The 17233-nt window shown below is 43.8% G+C and overlaps 2 protein-coding genes across 2 annotated transcripts; both read right to left on the reverse strand.

The window, feature by feature from the left end:
• Positions 1 to 1211: 1211 nt before the first annotated feature.
• LOC129737804 (uncharacterized protein K02A2.6-like) lies at positions 1212 to 5366 on the reverse strand. Its single transcript, XM_055728967.1, has one exon. It carries the CDS (start codon positions 5364 to 5366, stop codon positions 1212 to 1214), a length of 4155 nt encoding a protein of 1384 aa, XP_055584942.1.
• Positions 5367 to 8121: 2755 nt separating this feature from the next.
• LOC129737805 (uncharacterized) lies at positions 8122 to 11121 on the reverse strand. Its single transcript, XM_055728968.1, has one exon. The coding sequence runs from the start codon at positions 11119 to 11121 to the stop codon at positions 8122 to 8124; it is 3000 nt and encodes a 999-aa protein (XP_055584943.1).
• Between the last annotated feature and the right edge of the window lie 6112 nt (positions 11122 to 17233).

Here is a 17233-nt window from a genome sequence, read left to right on the forward strand (position 1 = left end):
TCGCGATATGATATCTGCTGGGTTTTCTGTGCCTGCGACATGACTCCACACGCCCGACCGTGTAATATGCTGGATTTCGGACACCCGATTTGCCACAAAATTAGTCCATCTTGACGGTGAAGATGCAAGCCAACATTTGACTATCATCGAGTCTGTCCAGAAAAACGATTTGAAAGAAGACAGCTCCGTGCCTTTCACGAGCTTCTCAAACAGGTGAGCAAGCAGTAATGCAGACGACAACTCTAACCTTGGAACACACAGGAGTCGTCGGAAAGAACGAGGGGAGTCAAGGTCAACCGGCTTCCACGTGGTTCCAGAAATTTCGTTTCTCTGGCCGAAAGTTCGTGTGCATCGAGGAGATCCGTCGACAGAGCGCTTGGCACCCGCCGGGTGGAGTGCTGAATCGACCTCAGGCAGGCAGCGGGAGCAGTTCCGTTCCGGAAGAATCGACATCGTGTGGGAGAGGCCAGTGCTGATCGTCACGACATCTGGTGGCCAGAATCCACAACGTTAATCGGGTGAGGCAATCGCGACACCTGGTGGCGGGTTTCGGAAGCTCGCCGCTTTTCAAGCAGCAACAGCGAGAGACGTTCGCTTGCTCCGTGAGCCACCGGGGTGTGTTAGCCGGTCCCCGGAGGCGCATTGCCTGGTGGCGAGCGTGATGTTTGGTCCGAGGATGACAGCAGGGCAGCAGGAGATCGACGCACAGAAAAACTTCGGGTCAGCGAGCAATCCACCGAGTGCGACAAAATGCAGTTTTTGCACGTAAGTCGAAAATCATAACTTGATGTTATTTGTTTACCCACCCACAACTATTTCGACCATGGGCCATTGGAGCCAAAAATAAAATGATTTGCTAAAGGCAATGTTATAAAATGAACATTAAAATCTTATTGTTGTGGAAGTGGCCGTAGGTTGGCCGCAATGTGGGTCACTAGGGAACGTCTGGAAGGCAGCAATGAAAACACGAGAACTTTTCAGAGGCTAAACGCGTGTATATTCTTTGCTCGGTTTTCTCTGACTAACGGAAGTACAAAAAGCGTGGGGAAGTTTGACAGCTGATAGCAAGATGTATATAATGCAAGGTGTGGCAAATCAAGGAATGTAATTTAAGGTGAAGCAATCTAAATTTATAACAGCTCTTCCCTCCTAACAAATGGAATTCAAATACATTTCAAAGTAATAAGTAAGCTAGGGTACAAATATCTCTTTCACAAATCCAGCTTCTTCGGTGGTCGGATGACCCGTCCCGAACGTCTTGGTGATTGGTGATCGTGGCTACGACCAGTGTTGGCAGCAGCTTCTCTTGGACCCAAGGCGACTTCGGTGACTTGATCCTCTGTAGACCTAGCTGGCATGGATGGTGGCTTGGTAGGAGACTTCGGACCCGACGGCAGTACTCTTGGAGTCACAGGTGTGTTCATGGTAGTTCGCTCGATGGCCACAGGTACTGTTGTCTCGGTAACAGGATCGTTCTCAATCAACACAGGTGTAGGTTGATCGTTTTTGTTCGGCAGATGTTGTCCTACTTCTCGGATTTGGTCTATGTGGCGTTTCCAGGTTCTCCCATCATCGAGTCGAATATGATAGTGCAGTTTTCCAAGTTTTTCAGAAACCACACCGTATTTCCATTTCTCCTTGTTGAGGTAATCTCTGGCCGCAACTCTCGCCCCCTCAGCGATGTCGCGCACCTTACCATCGATCTTCTTGGCTTCGGTTGTTGAATTTGGAATCAGCAAATCCAAACGAGATCGTATCTGTCGGTTGAACAGCATCATCGAAGGCGATTTACCAGTTGCTGGGTGTATCGTCTTCCGGTAGGCCAGCAAAATCTTGCACAACTCAGCATGTATCGATGATCTGTCACACTGCAAACTCTTCAACTTCGCTTTGAATGTCTGAACGAATCTTTCGACTTGACCGTTCGTCGCAGGATGATACGGTGCACCCATCTTGTGATAGACTCCATTCATTTTCAAAAACCTTTGAAACTCCTCGGACGTGAATTGAACTCCACGGTCGCTCACCAGGACGGATGGAATTCCGTACGTTGCGAAGTATTCACGACAGATTTGGATGGTAGTAGCAGTAGTAATGTTATTCAGTATACGCACCTCAGGCCATTTCGTGTAGGCGTCCACAAGCACAATAAAGTATGTGTTCATGAACGGACCAGCAAAATCGACGTGAACTCGTTCGAATGGTGCAGTCGGTGTTTCCCAGCAGTGCGTCGGCGCTTTGGTGGGTTCAGCCCTGGTGGACTGACAGTAGTTGCAGTTGCGCACGATCTCCTCGATGTCTTGGTCGATCTTTTCCCACCACACGTATCCTCGAGCGAGAGCCTTCAATCGATTTGTGCCGAAGTGTGTAGAGTGTAGTTCGGCAAGCACTTTCACTCGCAAGCACGGAGGAATGTAAACTCGAATCCTTCGCATGACGCAGCCTTTCTGCACCGTGAACTCCTGTTGATCTACGTCGAAACGGTCTCTAGGTTCGACGGTCTTCCCATTCCGCAAACCTTCCAGCAGTACTTTCACAGACTGGTCCGTAGCAGTAGCTTTAGCGAGCTCCTCTACGGTCAGTGGTAATGTTTCGATCATGTTGATTTCCAGGTAGTCCGTCTCTTCGATGACATTCTCCGGAGTTTTCTCCTTCAGCGGTAGACGTGAGAAAGCATCGGCATTGTAGTGTTGTCCGGTAGGCCTGAACTTGATTTCGTAGTTGAATGACTGAAGAAATGTAGCATAATGCTGCATTCTCAGGGCAGACATTTTCGGGAGACCTTTCGCGTCGGAGAAGATCTGCTTCAATGGCTGGTTATCTGTTAGCAGAGTAAATCTCCTCCCGTACAGGTACTGGTAAAACTTGCGAACTCCAAAAATGATTCCGTATGCCTCTCGGTCAACTTGCTTGTAGGCCTGTTGCGTAGCATTGAGCGTTTGAGACGCGTATTGGATTGGTCTTTCCGAACCATCGGAATAGACGTGGCTCAGTACCGCACCGACACCATAGGGTGAGGCATCAGTAGCGAGAACTAGCGGCAGGGTTGGGTCGTAGTGAACAAGGAACTTGTCGGACTGCATTTCTTGCTTGACTTTGCTGAATGCTTCTTCGCATTGCTTCGACCACTCGAAACGGACGTCATTCTTCAACAGGTTATTCAGCGGGTAAAGAGTCGTACTAAGGTTTGGGAAGAACCTTCCATAATAATTCACAAGTCCAACGAACGAGCGAATCTGTTCCTTATTCTCCGGTCTGGGCATGTTCTGAATGGCAGCGATCTTCTTGTCAACCTTGTGGATACCGTCTTTGTCGATTCTGTATCCACAGTATTCAATCTCGTTCGCGAAGAAATGGCACTTCTCCAGGTTGATGCGCATGTTGTACGAACTGAGGCGCTTCAGAACTTCTTCAAGCCGTTGCAAATGTACATGATCATTCGGACCAGTAACCCGAATATCGTCCAGGAACACGGTAACACCAGGTATTCCATTCAGTATTTGCTCGATCAATCTTTGCCAAATCGCAGGTGCAGACGCAATGCCGTACATCAGGCGCGTCGGCCGGTATAGACCCTTGTGTGTATTAAGAGTCAGCACTTCTCGATCATCCGGATCAACTTCCAGTTGCAGGTACGCTTGCGTCAAGTCGATCTTCGTGAACTTCTCGCCTCCAGCAACATTGGCGAAAAGCTCCTCAATTGTCGGCAGCGGATGATCGTCAACTACCAGATTTGGATTGACAGTAATCTTGTAGTCACCGCAGAGTCGCACTTTATTATTGGCCTTTGGGACTGGAACCACGGGAGTCGCCCATGTACTGTGGTTCACTTTTTCGAGCACTCCATCACTCACCAACTTGTCGAGCTCCTTCTCAACAGCACCACGTAAGGAGAAAGGCACTGTTCTGGCTTTGATGTAGACCGGATTCGTATTTGGCTTCAGGCATAGCTTGACGGACAACCCTTTTATCTTTCCAATCGACTCGTCGTAGAGAACAGCATACCTCTCAACAAGCGATTTCACAGCAGCAGGCGTTGTTTTCAGCGGCACAGCAGCAGCAGCAATCGTATGGACATCGTGGTAGGCGATCTTGTTCAAATCAACTCGCATCACCGACAACCACTGACGTCCCAGCAGCGGATGTTTCTTCACGTTCGAAACGTACAACGGCAACAGCATCGATTTTTCTTTGTAATTTACACTCACTTTCAGCATTCCTCGGATTTTAATTTTCGTATCACAAAAACTCACTAACTCCAAGTTAGACGGTAGCATCGCATTCTCAGGAAAGTACATTTCTTTGTCTTTCACACTTATTATTGTTACTGGAGCACCAGTGTCCACTTCAAACCGTATCGTAGCACTATTTACGTTCACATCCAACCAATACTTTGGGGATGGTGACACGGTGACACCGTCTAACTTGCACACTTCATCCAAGGATATAACCTCACTTGCACTTTCTTGTGATTCTTCGAGCAAATTTGCATCCGATTTTACGCTCTTGGCGTCACTTTTCGCGTTCTTCTTCATCTTTAGGCACACTTTTTGTAGATGTCCGGATACTTTGCAATGCCTGCACACCGCATTCTGGTACGGACACTTGTTTGCGAAATGATCTGGACTTCCGCAACGAAAACATTCACCTTTCTTCTTCCCGGCATCCATATTTTCACTTTTCTTCTTCTTGATTGTATTCGACCGGGTGGCTTTCGCAGAGCGAGAATGGTCCACGAAATTCATTTCACTTCTTCCTTGTTTCAATTGGATCTCTCTTCCGCCTTTGTTGGAGAGCTCCATTGAAACCGCAGTATCCCGGGCACGATCCAGAGTGAGATCCCGCACTTCAAGCAGCCGCGCTTGAATGGCACGATCCTTCAAACCAAAGACGAACTGGTTCCGCAAAGCAGTGTTGAGATAGTCGCCGAAATTGCATGTGATAGCAAGCTTTCGAAGTGCTACCAAGTACTCGTCGATTGTCTCTTCCGGTCGTTCATCTCCTTGTTTGCGGCACTTGAAGCGGAAATTTTCCAAAATCTCCAACGGCACAGGATTAAAATGCGCCTCCAGCAGGGCCACAATTTGAGCATACGTCTGCTCTTGCGGTCTTCGGGGTGATAATTTGTCACAAACGATATCGTAATTTTCTCCCCCCATATAGTGCAGCAACATAAACAATCGGAAATCCTCCCGAATGCCGAACAAGGTGAACGAAAATTCTAGTCGGTCCACCCATCTTGACCACTTCATTCGATTTCGGTCGAATGGTTCAATTGTGAAAGATGGCGGCACGGCAACTGGAACAGCAGCAGCAGCTGGGGCAGCAGCAACAGCACGATTAGCAGGCGGATCGTCCCGAAACATCCTTTCCAGCGTCCAAAACCACTCGTCGCCAAATTAACTGTTGTGGAAGTGGCCGTAGGTTGGCCGCAATGTGGGTCACTAGGGAACGTCTGGAAGGCAGCAATGAAAACACGAGAACTTTTCAGAGGCTAAACGCGTGTATATTCTTTGCTCGGTTTTCTCTGACTAACGGAAGTACAAAAAGCGTGGGGAAGTTTGACAGCTGATAGCAAGATGTATATAATGCAAGGTGCGGCAAATCAAGGAATGTAATTTAAGGTGAAGCAATCTAAATTTATAACACTTATATTTTCGTGATATCATTCGGAAATCACCACAAGTTCCCCTTTTGGCTAAATTTAATGAGCTAGCCGGAGCCTGGCAAAGAGGAAGAAACATCTCTCTTCTTCTTTCCTTTAAGCCAACCACTTTTTCTTCTTAAACTTCCAGATTGCGTTCGAACAGTTACAACTCTGACATTACCATCTGACCCAGGGTGAATTTCTGACACTCTTTCTATTGCCCACTGTAATGGCGGTAAATTATCCTCTTTGAGAACTACCATCGTTCCGACTTTAATGTTATCTCGCTGCTTGGACCATTTCGTTCTGTTATGCAGATCAGACAAGTATTGAGTTGACCATCTTTTCCAAATTTGTTGGGCTGTCTTTTCCATTCTGTGCAATACATTTAAACGATTGTCTGGTACATCTTCCCAGTTCTGTTCTGGGGGAGCAGTGAGCGATTTTTGAACCAAGAAATGACCAGGAGTAAGCACTTCGAAATCGTTTGGATCGTTACTACATGGAGTGAGCGGACGTGAATTTAGAACTGCCTCAATTTGTACAACGACAGTCTGCAGTTCTTCTAAGCCCAACGAGCGTGTACCAATAGTGCGTTTTAAGAGTGATTTAAACGACTTCACTGCAGACTCCCAAAGTCCGCCAAAATTGGGTGATCGAGCTGGGATAAACTTAAATTCAACTGCTTGGTTTGCTGAGTGTTTTATGACCGCTTCTTGGAAACTATTCTCGCTGAATAACTTGGAAAGTTCGTCGAGTTTCCGTTTGGCTCCGACAAAATTTCTGCCGTTATCGCACATAATCAAACTTGGCGTGCTTCTTCGGCCACAAAACCGTTTGAAAGTGGCAAGAAACCCATCTGTAGACAAATCTGACGCGACTTCAAGATGCACAGCTTTCGTAACCAGACACACATAAATGGCTACAAATACCTTCACCGGGCGACATCGACGTAGGGGGTAAGTGACAAGGAATGGGCCGCAATAATCTACTCCCACACGTTGAAATACTGGGTTTTGTGTCACTCTTTCCGGGGGTAAATCAGCCATAAGCTGTTCTTGAATTTCGGGTCTAGCACGAAAACAACGTACGCAATTATGGATTACTGACCGAGCCAAACTGCCTGCATGAATTGGCCAAAACTTCTGACGAACTGTTGCGATCAATAGCTGCTGTCCAGCGTGAAACAACTTCTGATGGTAATACGACATGACTGATCTGGTAAGCGGATGTTTATAGTCCAATATAAACGGATGTTTTCTCGTTTCAGAGATTGCTGCATTCTCTAATCGACCACCGACACAAATTATTCCATTTATCATGCGTGGATTGAGAGACAGCAACTTTGAACTGACTGAAATCTGACGGTTATTCGACAAATCTGCATATTCTTTCGGAAAACTTTCTTTTTGGGACAATCTGACTAAGCACTGAAGGGCTTCTTCTAACTCTGTAGCTGACAAATATCCGACTTTTCTGTTACTGTTGTTACACTTTTGCGCATTGAAACGAAATCGCAAAAAGTACGCGGTCAATCGAATTGAATCTACAAGTGAGGCTCTCAATTCGAATATCTCATTGGTTGTCAAAGAATCAGCGACGGCAGTGACAGCTCCTCTCTCTTCGAGCATGGAACTGAGTATTTCTGGGCAAATTTGTTGAGGTTGAGGCCAATGCGATTCCTCCAATCGTAACCAACTGGGACCATGAAACCAAAGAGATTGATACTGTAACTGAGCGGGGGTCATTCCTCGCGATATGATATCTGCTGGGTTTTCTGTGCCTGCGACATGACTCCACACGCCCGACCGTGTAATATGCTGGATTTCGGACACCCGATTTGCCACAAAATTAGTCCATCTTGACGGTGAAGATGCAAGCCAACATTTGACTATCATCGAGTCTGTCCAGAAAAACGATTTGAAAGAAGACAGCTCCGTGCCTTTCACGAGCTTCTCAAACAGGTGAGCAAGCAGTAATGCAGACGACAACTCTAACCTTGGAATTGACTGACGTTTCTTCTTTTTCTGGAGATTCTCTAAAGGAGCGACTCGTGATTTTGAGGTCATCAATTGAACAACAGTTTCACCCGATTCTGACACAGTTCTGACATAAATACAGGCCCCATAGGCCTTCTCTGACGCATCACAAAATCCATGTATTTGTAATGAACTGACATTTTTACTGACACCCACCCATCGTGGTACTGACACATTATCTAACCCAATCAAATTTCTTCTGTATTCATCCCAAGCGCTCTTTAAATCTTCGGTAAGCTCATCATCCCATCCGCATTGAAGTTTCCAAAGTTCTTGAACGAAAATTTTTGCCTGAATAATCACAGGACCGACTAATCCCAATGGATCAAATAACTTGAAAACATCTGACAAAATTGACCTTTTCGTAATGGGTGCTGAACTCTTCCAACTTGGAGTACTAAACCGAAAAACATCTGACTCAGGTTCCCATAACAATCAAAAAGTTTTCACCATCGAGCTTGATGAATCAAGCTCCAAAACCGAACGTTCATCTCGAAGATTTTCAGGGATTTCTAAGAGTATTTCTGAACTGTTCGAAACGTATTTTCGCAAAGACATACCTGCTGAGTCCATTAATTCTGACATTTCTTTGACTAACTGTACACCTTCTTCGATACTGTCAACTCCAGCAAGCATATCATCGACGTAGAAACAACGACCCAAAATCTTCGACGCTAAGGGATGAGGTTTAGAACCCTGATCGGCTAGGACTTGCAAACACTTTGTTGCCAAGTAAGGCGCAGACGCTGTTCCGTAAGTTACTGTTAACAACTCGTAAGTGCGAAGGGGTTGATCGGTGGAGTCTCGCCAAAGAACTTTCTGCAATTTTTGGTCTGATTTCTGAACTTGGATCATACGGTACATTTTGGCAATATCTGCCACAATCGCAAACTGACACAATCTGAATCGCAAAACAATATCGATCAGCTCATCTTGTACAACCGGGCCAACCATAAGCGCATCATTCAACGAGACTCCTGTCGACGACTTACAGGAAGCGTTGAAAACCACCCGTAACTTTGTCGTGGTACTTTCGGGCTTAAGCACTGCGTGATGCGGCAAATAGTAGCAAACTTCATTCAACTGACTTGAGCTGTCGATAACTTCTGACATATGACCAAGACTCTGATACTCATGAATAAATTCAGAATACGACCTTTTCAATTCAGAATCCATTGATAATCGTTTCTCCAAACTCAAAAACCGTTTCGTGGCGATAACTCTGGAATCTCCAATCCGATTCAAAAAACCTTCTTTTTTAGGCAAAGTTACAACGAACCTTCCTGACTCATCTCTGACAGTAGTATTCTTAAAAATCTCTTCACAAGCTGACTCTTCAATCGACTGAACGCTGCGAACATGACATGTTTCGAGCTCCCAAAAACGTGTGAGCTGATCTTGAATATCACCGACTGAACAGACATAAACTTCTGACTGAGAAACTGAATTTTGATTATTGGGCAATCTACCAGACACAATCCAACCAAAAACTGTATTCTGTAATGTGGGGCCGTTCTCTAACGGCTTCATTCTTCCATCCAACAATAAATCCATATAAAATTCGGCTCCAATAATAACATCAATTGGACCAGACTCATAAAACCCAGGATCTGCTAAACAGGCCGAACTCGGCAGCGTAAGGATCGAAGGATCAAAAGCAGCAGTAGGCAGATCAACTGTTAACCTTGGCAGTACAAAAAATTGCATCCATTCTTTAAACTGAGAAATTCTGGGGGATCTAGAACCAACTTCTGCGGAAACTAACTTCGTTGAAACCATTTGAGAGGAGCCAATGCCTTGCACCGACAAAAACGTAGGGGTTTCATGGAACTTCAGCCGTCGAGAGAATTCACGTGTCATTAAACAATGCTGAGAACACGAATCTAGCAGCGCACGTGCCAGAAGTGTATTTCCAAAACGAACCTTGACTCGGATCATCGCCGTGGACAGTAAAATATTACGAGACGGTGTAAACGGAAGTGCTACGTAATTCTGACTTGTGGTGGCTTGTGCGTTGTCTGGATTTGTGTTTGTGTTGTGTGAGTGGGTTTGTGCATGCTGTGTAGTGGTGTGCGCATGCTGTACTGGTCTTGAGTTGTGTTGTTGCTGTTGATTCATTGGCTGCGGTTGCGGTTGAAACAGTATTTGTTGCGCCGAACGCGTTTGACTCTGCTGTCGGTATTGTGCCGAAAACTGCGGCTGTGGAACGGAGGATCTAGAATGTAACATACTGTGGTGCTTCTGCTGACAATGATGGCAAGAACCTCGTTCACAATTTCGGTAGAAGTGGCCTGGCATCAAACAATTCCGACACAACTTGTTTCGAATGGCAGCATCCATTCGCTCGGGAACCTTCATCCGTTGAAATTTGCCACACTGGAACGGTGAGTGCCATGGATCTGCACAGAACGGACAACGTGAAACTGATCTGATGGTTGTATTACAAACTGTTGATCTCGTCTGACGGGCTTCGGATGGTGGATTTCTTGCAGAGGTGATTGATTGGAGAACAGAGCAGTGACCTTGCAAGAACAGAAGCAGCTCTTCGTACGTTGGGACCTCCTTAGACCCGTAATGCGTCTCCCATTGGCGCAATGTTGCAGAATCTAGCCTAGAACACAACATGTAGACTAATATTGTGCTCCAAGACTCCGTTGGCTCTCCGATTTTCTGCAACATCATCAAGTTTTTCTCAAACTCGCTGATGAGGAAGTTCAGACCGTCGTAATTCTCCTTTTCCAGCGGTTCGAGGGCGAAAAGAGCGTCGAGATGAGCCTTCACAATCAGCTTCTTATTTTCATAGCGAACTTGTAAAGTTTTCCAGGCGACATCGTAGTTTGCCTCTGAAAGCTCAATGTTGTTGATTTCTTTCAGTGCATCACCCTGTAGAGAGGAACGTAGGTATATAAACTTATCCATAGCCGTCAGATGCTCGTTGTCATGGATAAGGCTTCGGAAGGAATCCCGGAATGTAATCCACTCTCTTATTTTTCCACTGAAGGACGGCAAACGTATCTCTGGTAGCTTTACTCTCGAAGTATTTCCTGACGCAGACTGACTCTGACTGTTGCTGGTTGTGTTCACACCTAAGGCATCCTTATCACCTTGGAGTCTAAGGATGTCACCTCGGATGGCGAAGTATCGGTCATCGAATTGTTGTAGAACCTTTTCGTTTTCCTCTTCACGTTGCTTGGCAATTTCTCCTTTGACTTCACTGTCAGCATCTTTCTGCTCTTCTTCATCCAGCAAAAGTTCAATTTTGCTCCGTATTTCAAAACACTCACTGTACACAGTATCAATCACATGTAATCTCGAACTTAATTGACACCGATCACTATCAATCTGATAGGTTTGGATGAATCTATCCGTACCATCAAAAATAACATATAACTGCCGTTCACGTTTTAGCAAAGCCTTCAGCGTACTTTTAGACATTGCTACACTTTTAAATATCTGACACTGCACCAAATATGTTTCACTTCAATATTAATTCACTGACCGATAAATAAACTCGACGTTCCACAGTACCGCGACGAAACCGACAACTGGCAACCCTATTGACAGCAGCGAAGGGGAGGCAACCAATAAAAAACAGCAAAGTGAAAATGTACCGGCAGAATCCGAGACCAAATTACAGCGTACAAGGCTCACACCACATGCAACAAACCAAGACTTACTCACATGCAAAATCTTTATTATTTCTCTCAGGTAGGCCACATGCATCAAGCCACCAATCGTACACTTTACCGTTCTCGTAATAAACCAAAAAAACTTTCAGTTCCTCCTGGATCTGCTTCCAAAAAAACTGCTCCCAGCTGATTGATTGCAATTTTCAATTGCACCGAAATCTGCGATGGCGTCGCGGCGTCGTCTCAGCAATAGCGATGGCGAATCCTGCGTCCAAAATGGTTCAGCTAGCAGGCAGGAACAATAGCTCGAACAGCTTCACTATTCCGCGGTCCACGGGGCTTCCACAAATGTCCTGAATCTGGCTTCGAAGGACCAAAATGTTGGGGCAAAGCGCTTACCCAGTTGCACTACCGGTTCGGACACTTGTTCGGAATTCGCGGATTGCAAATTAAACACTTTGCACTTCGGTTTGAACGGATTCGCGACAATTTATTTTCGGGGCGATTTGTAGTCGACGGCGGTTTATGTTCAACTGTGCTGCTGCTTTTCCAGTCAGCTGTTTCGGTAGTCACACACTACCACACATACGCGACGGCATGACTGTCAAGCCGTGCGATGTTTTTTTATTGCTGGGGGTGTTCAAGCATTTTGAATGTCGATATGTTTTCCTACCTTTTCAAACAAAAACATTAATGCAGCTCTTCAGCAATCGTGAATGCAACAAGTGCATCATCTTCCTGAACGTGGAAATTCACAGCGCGATCGAGGAGTGCATCGAGACAACCAGAACAACGAATGTCTCAGGAGCTTCGCGACGAAGTACTGCTGTCGATTCTGAGAGAGCAGAACAGGCACCAGAGAGGACCAAGAGGAAAACCAATTCACGCATGGCCTTTCAAATACGACGGAAAAGGAAGTCCGCTTGATCTGATCGTGTTCATCAAGAAGGTAGAAAAATTCGCAATGACCGACGACATGAATGGTGACGAATTGATGTAACGAATAAAATTTCTTCTGGTTGGAAAAGCCTTAGACTGGTTCTGTTTGGCATGCAATGCGTACATTTCTTGGGATGAATTTAAAACAAGAATAAAACAACAATTTATTCCTAGAGACTTTGCACAGTGGATAAGAAAACAAGTCTACTGCAGAGTACAAAAACCGAATGAATCTTTTGAGACTTTTAATTGGGAGTTGACGTTAATGTTCGGCGCAGCTGATCCTCCATTTTCGGAGATGGACCAATTCCACATCATGAGAACAAATTTAAATCAACACTTCCGATTAGTATCGATTGCCGCGCAAGTATCATCGCTAGCCAGCTTAATTAAAGTTTGCGAAGAGGTGGATGAAGCAAACATTAATGGCAGTAGCTTCGCAGGCAATTCACATCGCCCACAAGAGCTTGGACGTGCAAATGTTTACAGGCAGTTAAGACCACAGCTACAAAGGGACAACAGGCCAACAACACAGCAAGGGATTAACGCAATCGAAACCGAAAACACACCACAATGGAATTCGCCATTAGTTCAGCAGAACGTGCCGGATATGTCACAGCAGTATAGCAACACAAATGCAGGTTTAAATCCAGCGATGCAGAACTATGATCTTTCAACGGAAGGGCAGACTGCCGAACCCAGATACGGGAACGAATTCATTGGAGCAAGTTTCAACGCAGTTCATGTGGATAATCAAGGGCGAAACCAAAGAATGCCGAATCACCAAACAACAGCGAACACGACATCGACGTTGAGATGCTGGCAATGTGGCAGAGACAATCATTTCTTCCTAACGTGCCCATATCCCAAAACACACCTGTTTTGTTATCGATGCGGAAAACAAGGATACACTGTGAGGAATTGTACCGACTGTATTCAAATGGCCAGAGATCTCATGCACAACCATCCGGGAAACGCCAGAGGCGGCAACTGTTAGAGGGTCCAAATTTGCTGCCCAAGACAAAAACCGACCCCACAGAATCTATAGTAAAAAACTTTGGACATTCAAACATAGCTGTACACAACATCTCCACATTTGACAATAGACCGTATCTTGATGTGACATGCAGAGGAATCCCAATGAAAGGAATGCTAGACACAGGAGCAATGTGCTCACTCCTAGGAGGTAGTAAAACTGAAATAGCAGAAACCCTCAAACTTCAAAAAATTCCAGGTCGATGATCAATATTTACGGCCGACAACACAAAACACAAAATATCACACGTCATGTTACCGATAGAACTCAAGGGTAAGCGGCACGTAATGCCAGTAATATGTTTAGAAAATTTGCCTGATAGTTTTATTCTGGGAATGGATTTCTTTAACAAATTTCAAATGAAATTACTAGTGAACAGCATCTCTGAAGAAAACAATGCTCGCTTAAACAGTCTATCTGAGCAACAAAAACAGCAGTTGAAAGAAGCAGTCGAAGAATTCCCTTCATCTGAATCAACAGGCAAGCTAGGAAGAACGCATCTGTACACTCACGCAATTGACACCAATGGAGCAAAGCCAGTGAAGCAACGGTTTTACACAATGTCTCGTTTTATCCTACAAGATGTAAACAAAGAAGTTGACAGGATGTTAAAAATGGGCGTGATAGAAGCCTTCTGCTGTCCGTGGAACTCGCCAGTAGTAGCAGTTCGCAAGAAAGATAACTCCATACGCTTATGTTTGGACGCGAGAGGATTGAACAAAATTGTAGTTCCTGAAACTTTTCCCATTCCGCAAATAGCAGCCATAATGCAGAATCTCAGTGGATGTAAATGGTTGGCGTCAATCGACCTAGAAGCAGCTTTTTGGCAGATACCGTTAGAAGACAGCTCGAAACCAAAAACCGCATTCACAATTCCACAGCGTAATTGCGTAATTCCATTCGGCCTCTGCACTGCAAGTCAAGCACTTGCTAGGGTCATGACGAGCCTGTTCATTGATCTGGAACCCGAGGTTTTCGCTTATCTAGATGATATTATCATCGCAGCTAATTCTTTCGAAAGATTCACACACCTGCTAAGAGAAGTAGCTAGAAGAAAGTAGTAGAAGAAATCAAGCTTCTGTTTGCCCAAATTGAAATATTTAGGATACATCCTAGACGAGAACGGTTGGAATGTGGACCCTGACAAAACTTCCGCAATCACAAACTTCCCACAACCAAAAAACCGAAAAGATGTTCAACGTTTTCTAGCAATGGCGGGCTGGTAAAGGCGCTTCATCAACAACTTTGCCAAGATTGCCGTACCGCTGACAGAACTGACAAAAGCGAAGACAAAATTTCGATGGGGTGAAGCTGCTGAACTAGCATTTCAACGTTTGAAACAGTGTCTCACAACTGCACCAGTTCTCACCACACCAGACTACGCAAAGCCATTCCAGATAGCATGTGACGCAAGCGAAACAGTCATTGGAGGCGTACTGACTCAAGGAGAAGAGGCAGCGGAAAAACCAATATGCTATCACTCTGAAAAACTATCGTCATCCGAACGAAAATATTCACCAACTGAGCGTGAATGTCTGGCAGTAATACGATGTATTGAGAAATTCAGGGGCACTGTTTTTTGTGACCATGCTAGTCTCGAATACCTTAGAAATATGAAAAATCCATCTTCACTGATGTCTCGGTGGATTCAGCGGCTCAACGCATTTCAATTCGACATAAAATATTGCTCCTACAGAGAAAAGTTGGATTTTTGCAACTCTTCCAAAAGAAGAAGAAAAACTACCGTAAGACGTCAAAGCTGTTGCACTGAAACAAACGATTCAGATTATATTTATAAGTTTTTGCGGCGAAAAAACCATTGTTTAAAATTCAATTATGAATGATGCAGTGATATTTAAATCCGTTTTCAATGCATTTTACCAATTCTTAGGCCGATGACATAGTGAGTGCGATGCGATGCGAATTGGCGGAAAATTTACGGACGCAGCCTATGCGAACTCGAGCGGCGGAACAAATTGACATCTCCTTCGCCGCGTTGAGTATGTCAGGTTTAAGCGATTCACATACATTTTCATCAAATGTGGTTCACCGCATTGAATCGCATTCACCGCATCGCATCGCATCGTATTCACTATGTCATCGGCCTTAAATGATTTATCACATTTATTTAGAAAAGAAATGTATCGAATCATTGATTTGAAAAACAAAACGGGAACCAATCTATTTCTTTATTTATAAAAATTTATAGTATTAAGGGATTCCTTTTCTAACTTTAAAGCGGATGGTATAATAAGAGTGACACGTCAAGTAACGCGACGGAACAAGCATCACTTTGTTCAGAATCATTTATAGTCCATGTCATAATTACAAAAAAATATAGTGAAGGGATTGTTTTCGACGTCTCAAGAAAAAATCTAATTCCATTAATTTGCAGTAGAAAAGTTGACTTCAGCCTTACATATTTACCATTCCGTAACAAATTGAGTTATAAAAATATTAACTCTTATAGAGGTAGAACAAAATATATTTCAAAAACTACTCTTTAACAATCAACATGAAATATTTTTTAATTACCTATTTTCGTGATAAAAAAAACTAAAACAACCACTGATTTAAAAAAAATGGATGCCTAAACCAACCCAAAACATTTGGCTACTTAATTTCTACCGAACAACATACAACGGAAGTAAAAAATATAAAAATAATAAAATTTAATCAAATGTGATCGACATCTGTGCATTCGGGAATTTCATTGACTACTGCTAAGGAAAATGAATTTTCCGATGGAGCAATCGTTATTGTTGTTGTAATTGTTGAACGATCCACTTCCGCTCTGTTTCGGAAAATTTAAAAAAGATTTTTTCCCTATTGCATCTGTTAACCGTTCCGTTGAGTTCAAACTTGCTAACCCAATTTCCGATTGTTGTTGTTGTTGTTTTAAATTTTGGCATTAGCTCTACTTTTTCCAGTCCCAAAAAATAGTACGCAAACAAACAATGGGCAATTGTATTAGGAGAGGCATGCTTCTCCATTTCTGCTCTCAAAAGCGCCATACCTGAAAGCGATTTTGAATTTGCAAAATCATATTTTACTTCTACCTACCTTTTTATTCGCATATGCTACTTTTTATCAAAGGACAACAAAAACACCAGCAGAAAAGTAGCCTCAGATTTAAGATGATTATTTTCTTCAGTGTTACTCGGTTACACTGACAAAAATGCAGCCCATCAATCGAGCTGTCAAATTACGGTTGTCAAATTTCGGGTCTAACTACCGTTGCGTGAATCCAATTTTTCTCTGAATAAAGCTTAGTTCTTTTAGAAATGGGACAGTTACGAATGCCTGTATCTCAAAAACCATTCGTTTGAACGAAATACTTTCTATGAAGAAAAAGAAGGCAATGTTATGATCTTTCATGAAAAAATTTGAAAAAAAATATTTACCGTTTTTTGTTAAAGAAATTTCTACTTTATTCTTGGTATCTCTCATTGGCCGGCGCACACTTTGTTTAGTCATGGTATTGATCAGTTTCTCCAACTTACACTTCGTAAAATCTATATTTTAGGTGGCTTCACCTTCCTTCTTCAATTTCTGATACTTTTTGGTCCAATACTTCTCTGGAAACTGGAAACTGGAAGCATTTTAGTGGATACAGTTGTTTCGAAATGAACAAATTTGATTATTTTTGACCACATTTTTGAACGTTTTTTTTTCGGTACCGGTTTTACAGCTTAAGAGCTTTGGAACTATCAAAAAATGGTTGTTTGAGGTTGGATTTTAATGAGTCATCACTAGGCAACACTTTCAGCTTATCGGAGAAAATTGTTTTGGACATATCAGCGATCTACCCTTGGTTTTTCGTTTATTGAAAATTAAAAATGCTGGTATGAGACTTGCATTCCTTGATGATCCTTAACCGTTGTTGCCGATCATCTGCTTCACTCCATTGCTTGATTTGAACTTTGTGGACATTATTGACAGT

This window comes from Uranotaenia lowii, chromosome 1 (genome assembly GCF_029784155.1).
Source record: "Uranotaenia lowii strain MFRU-FL chromosome 1, ASM2978415v1, whole genome shotgun sequence".
Taxonomy (NCBI): Eukaryota; Metazoa; Arthropoda; class Insecta; order Diptera; family Culicidae; genus Uranotaenia; species Uranotaenia lowii.

What these genes read in the sequence shown, in the direction of transcription:
- LOC129737804 (XM_055728967.1), bottom strand. Translation starts at nt 5,366, where the DNA reads ATGTTTCGGGACGATCCGCCTGCTAATCGTGCTGTTGCTGCTGCCCCA.
- LOC129737805 (XM_055728968.1), bottom strand. Translation starts at nt 11,121, where the DNA reads ATGTCTAAAAGTACGCTGAAGGCTTTGCTAAAACGTGAACGGCAGTTA.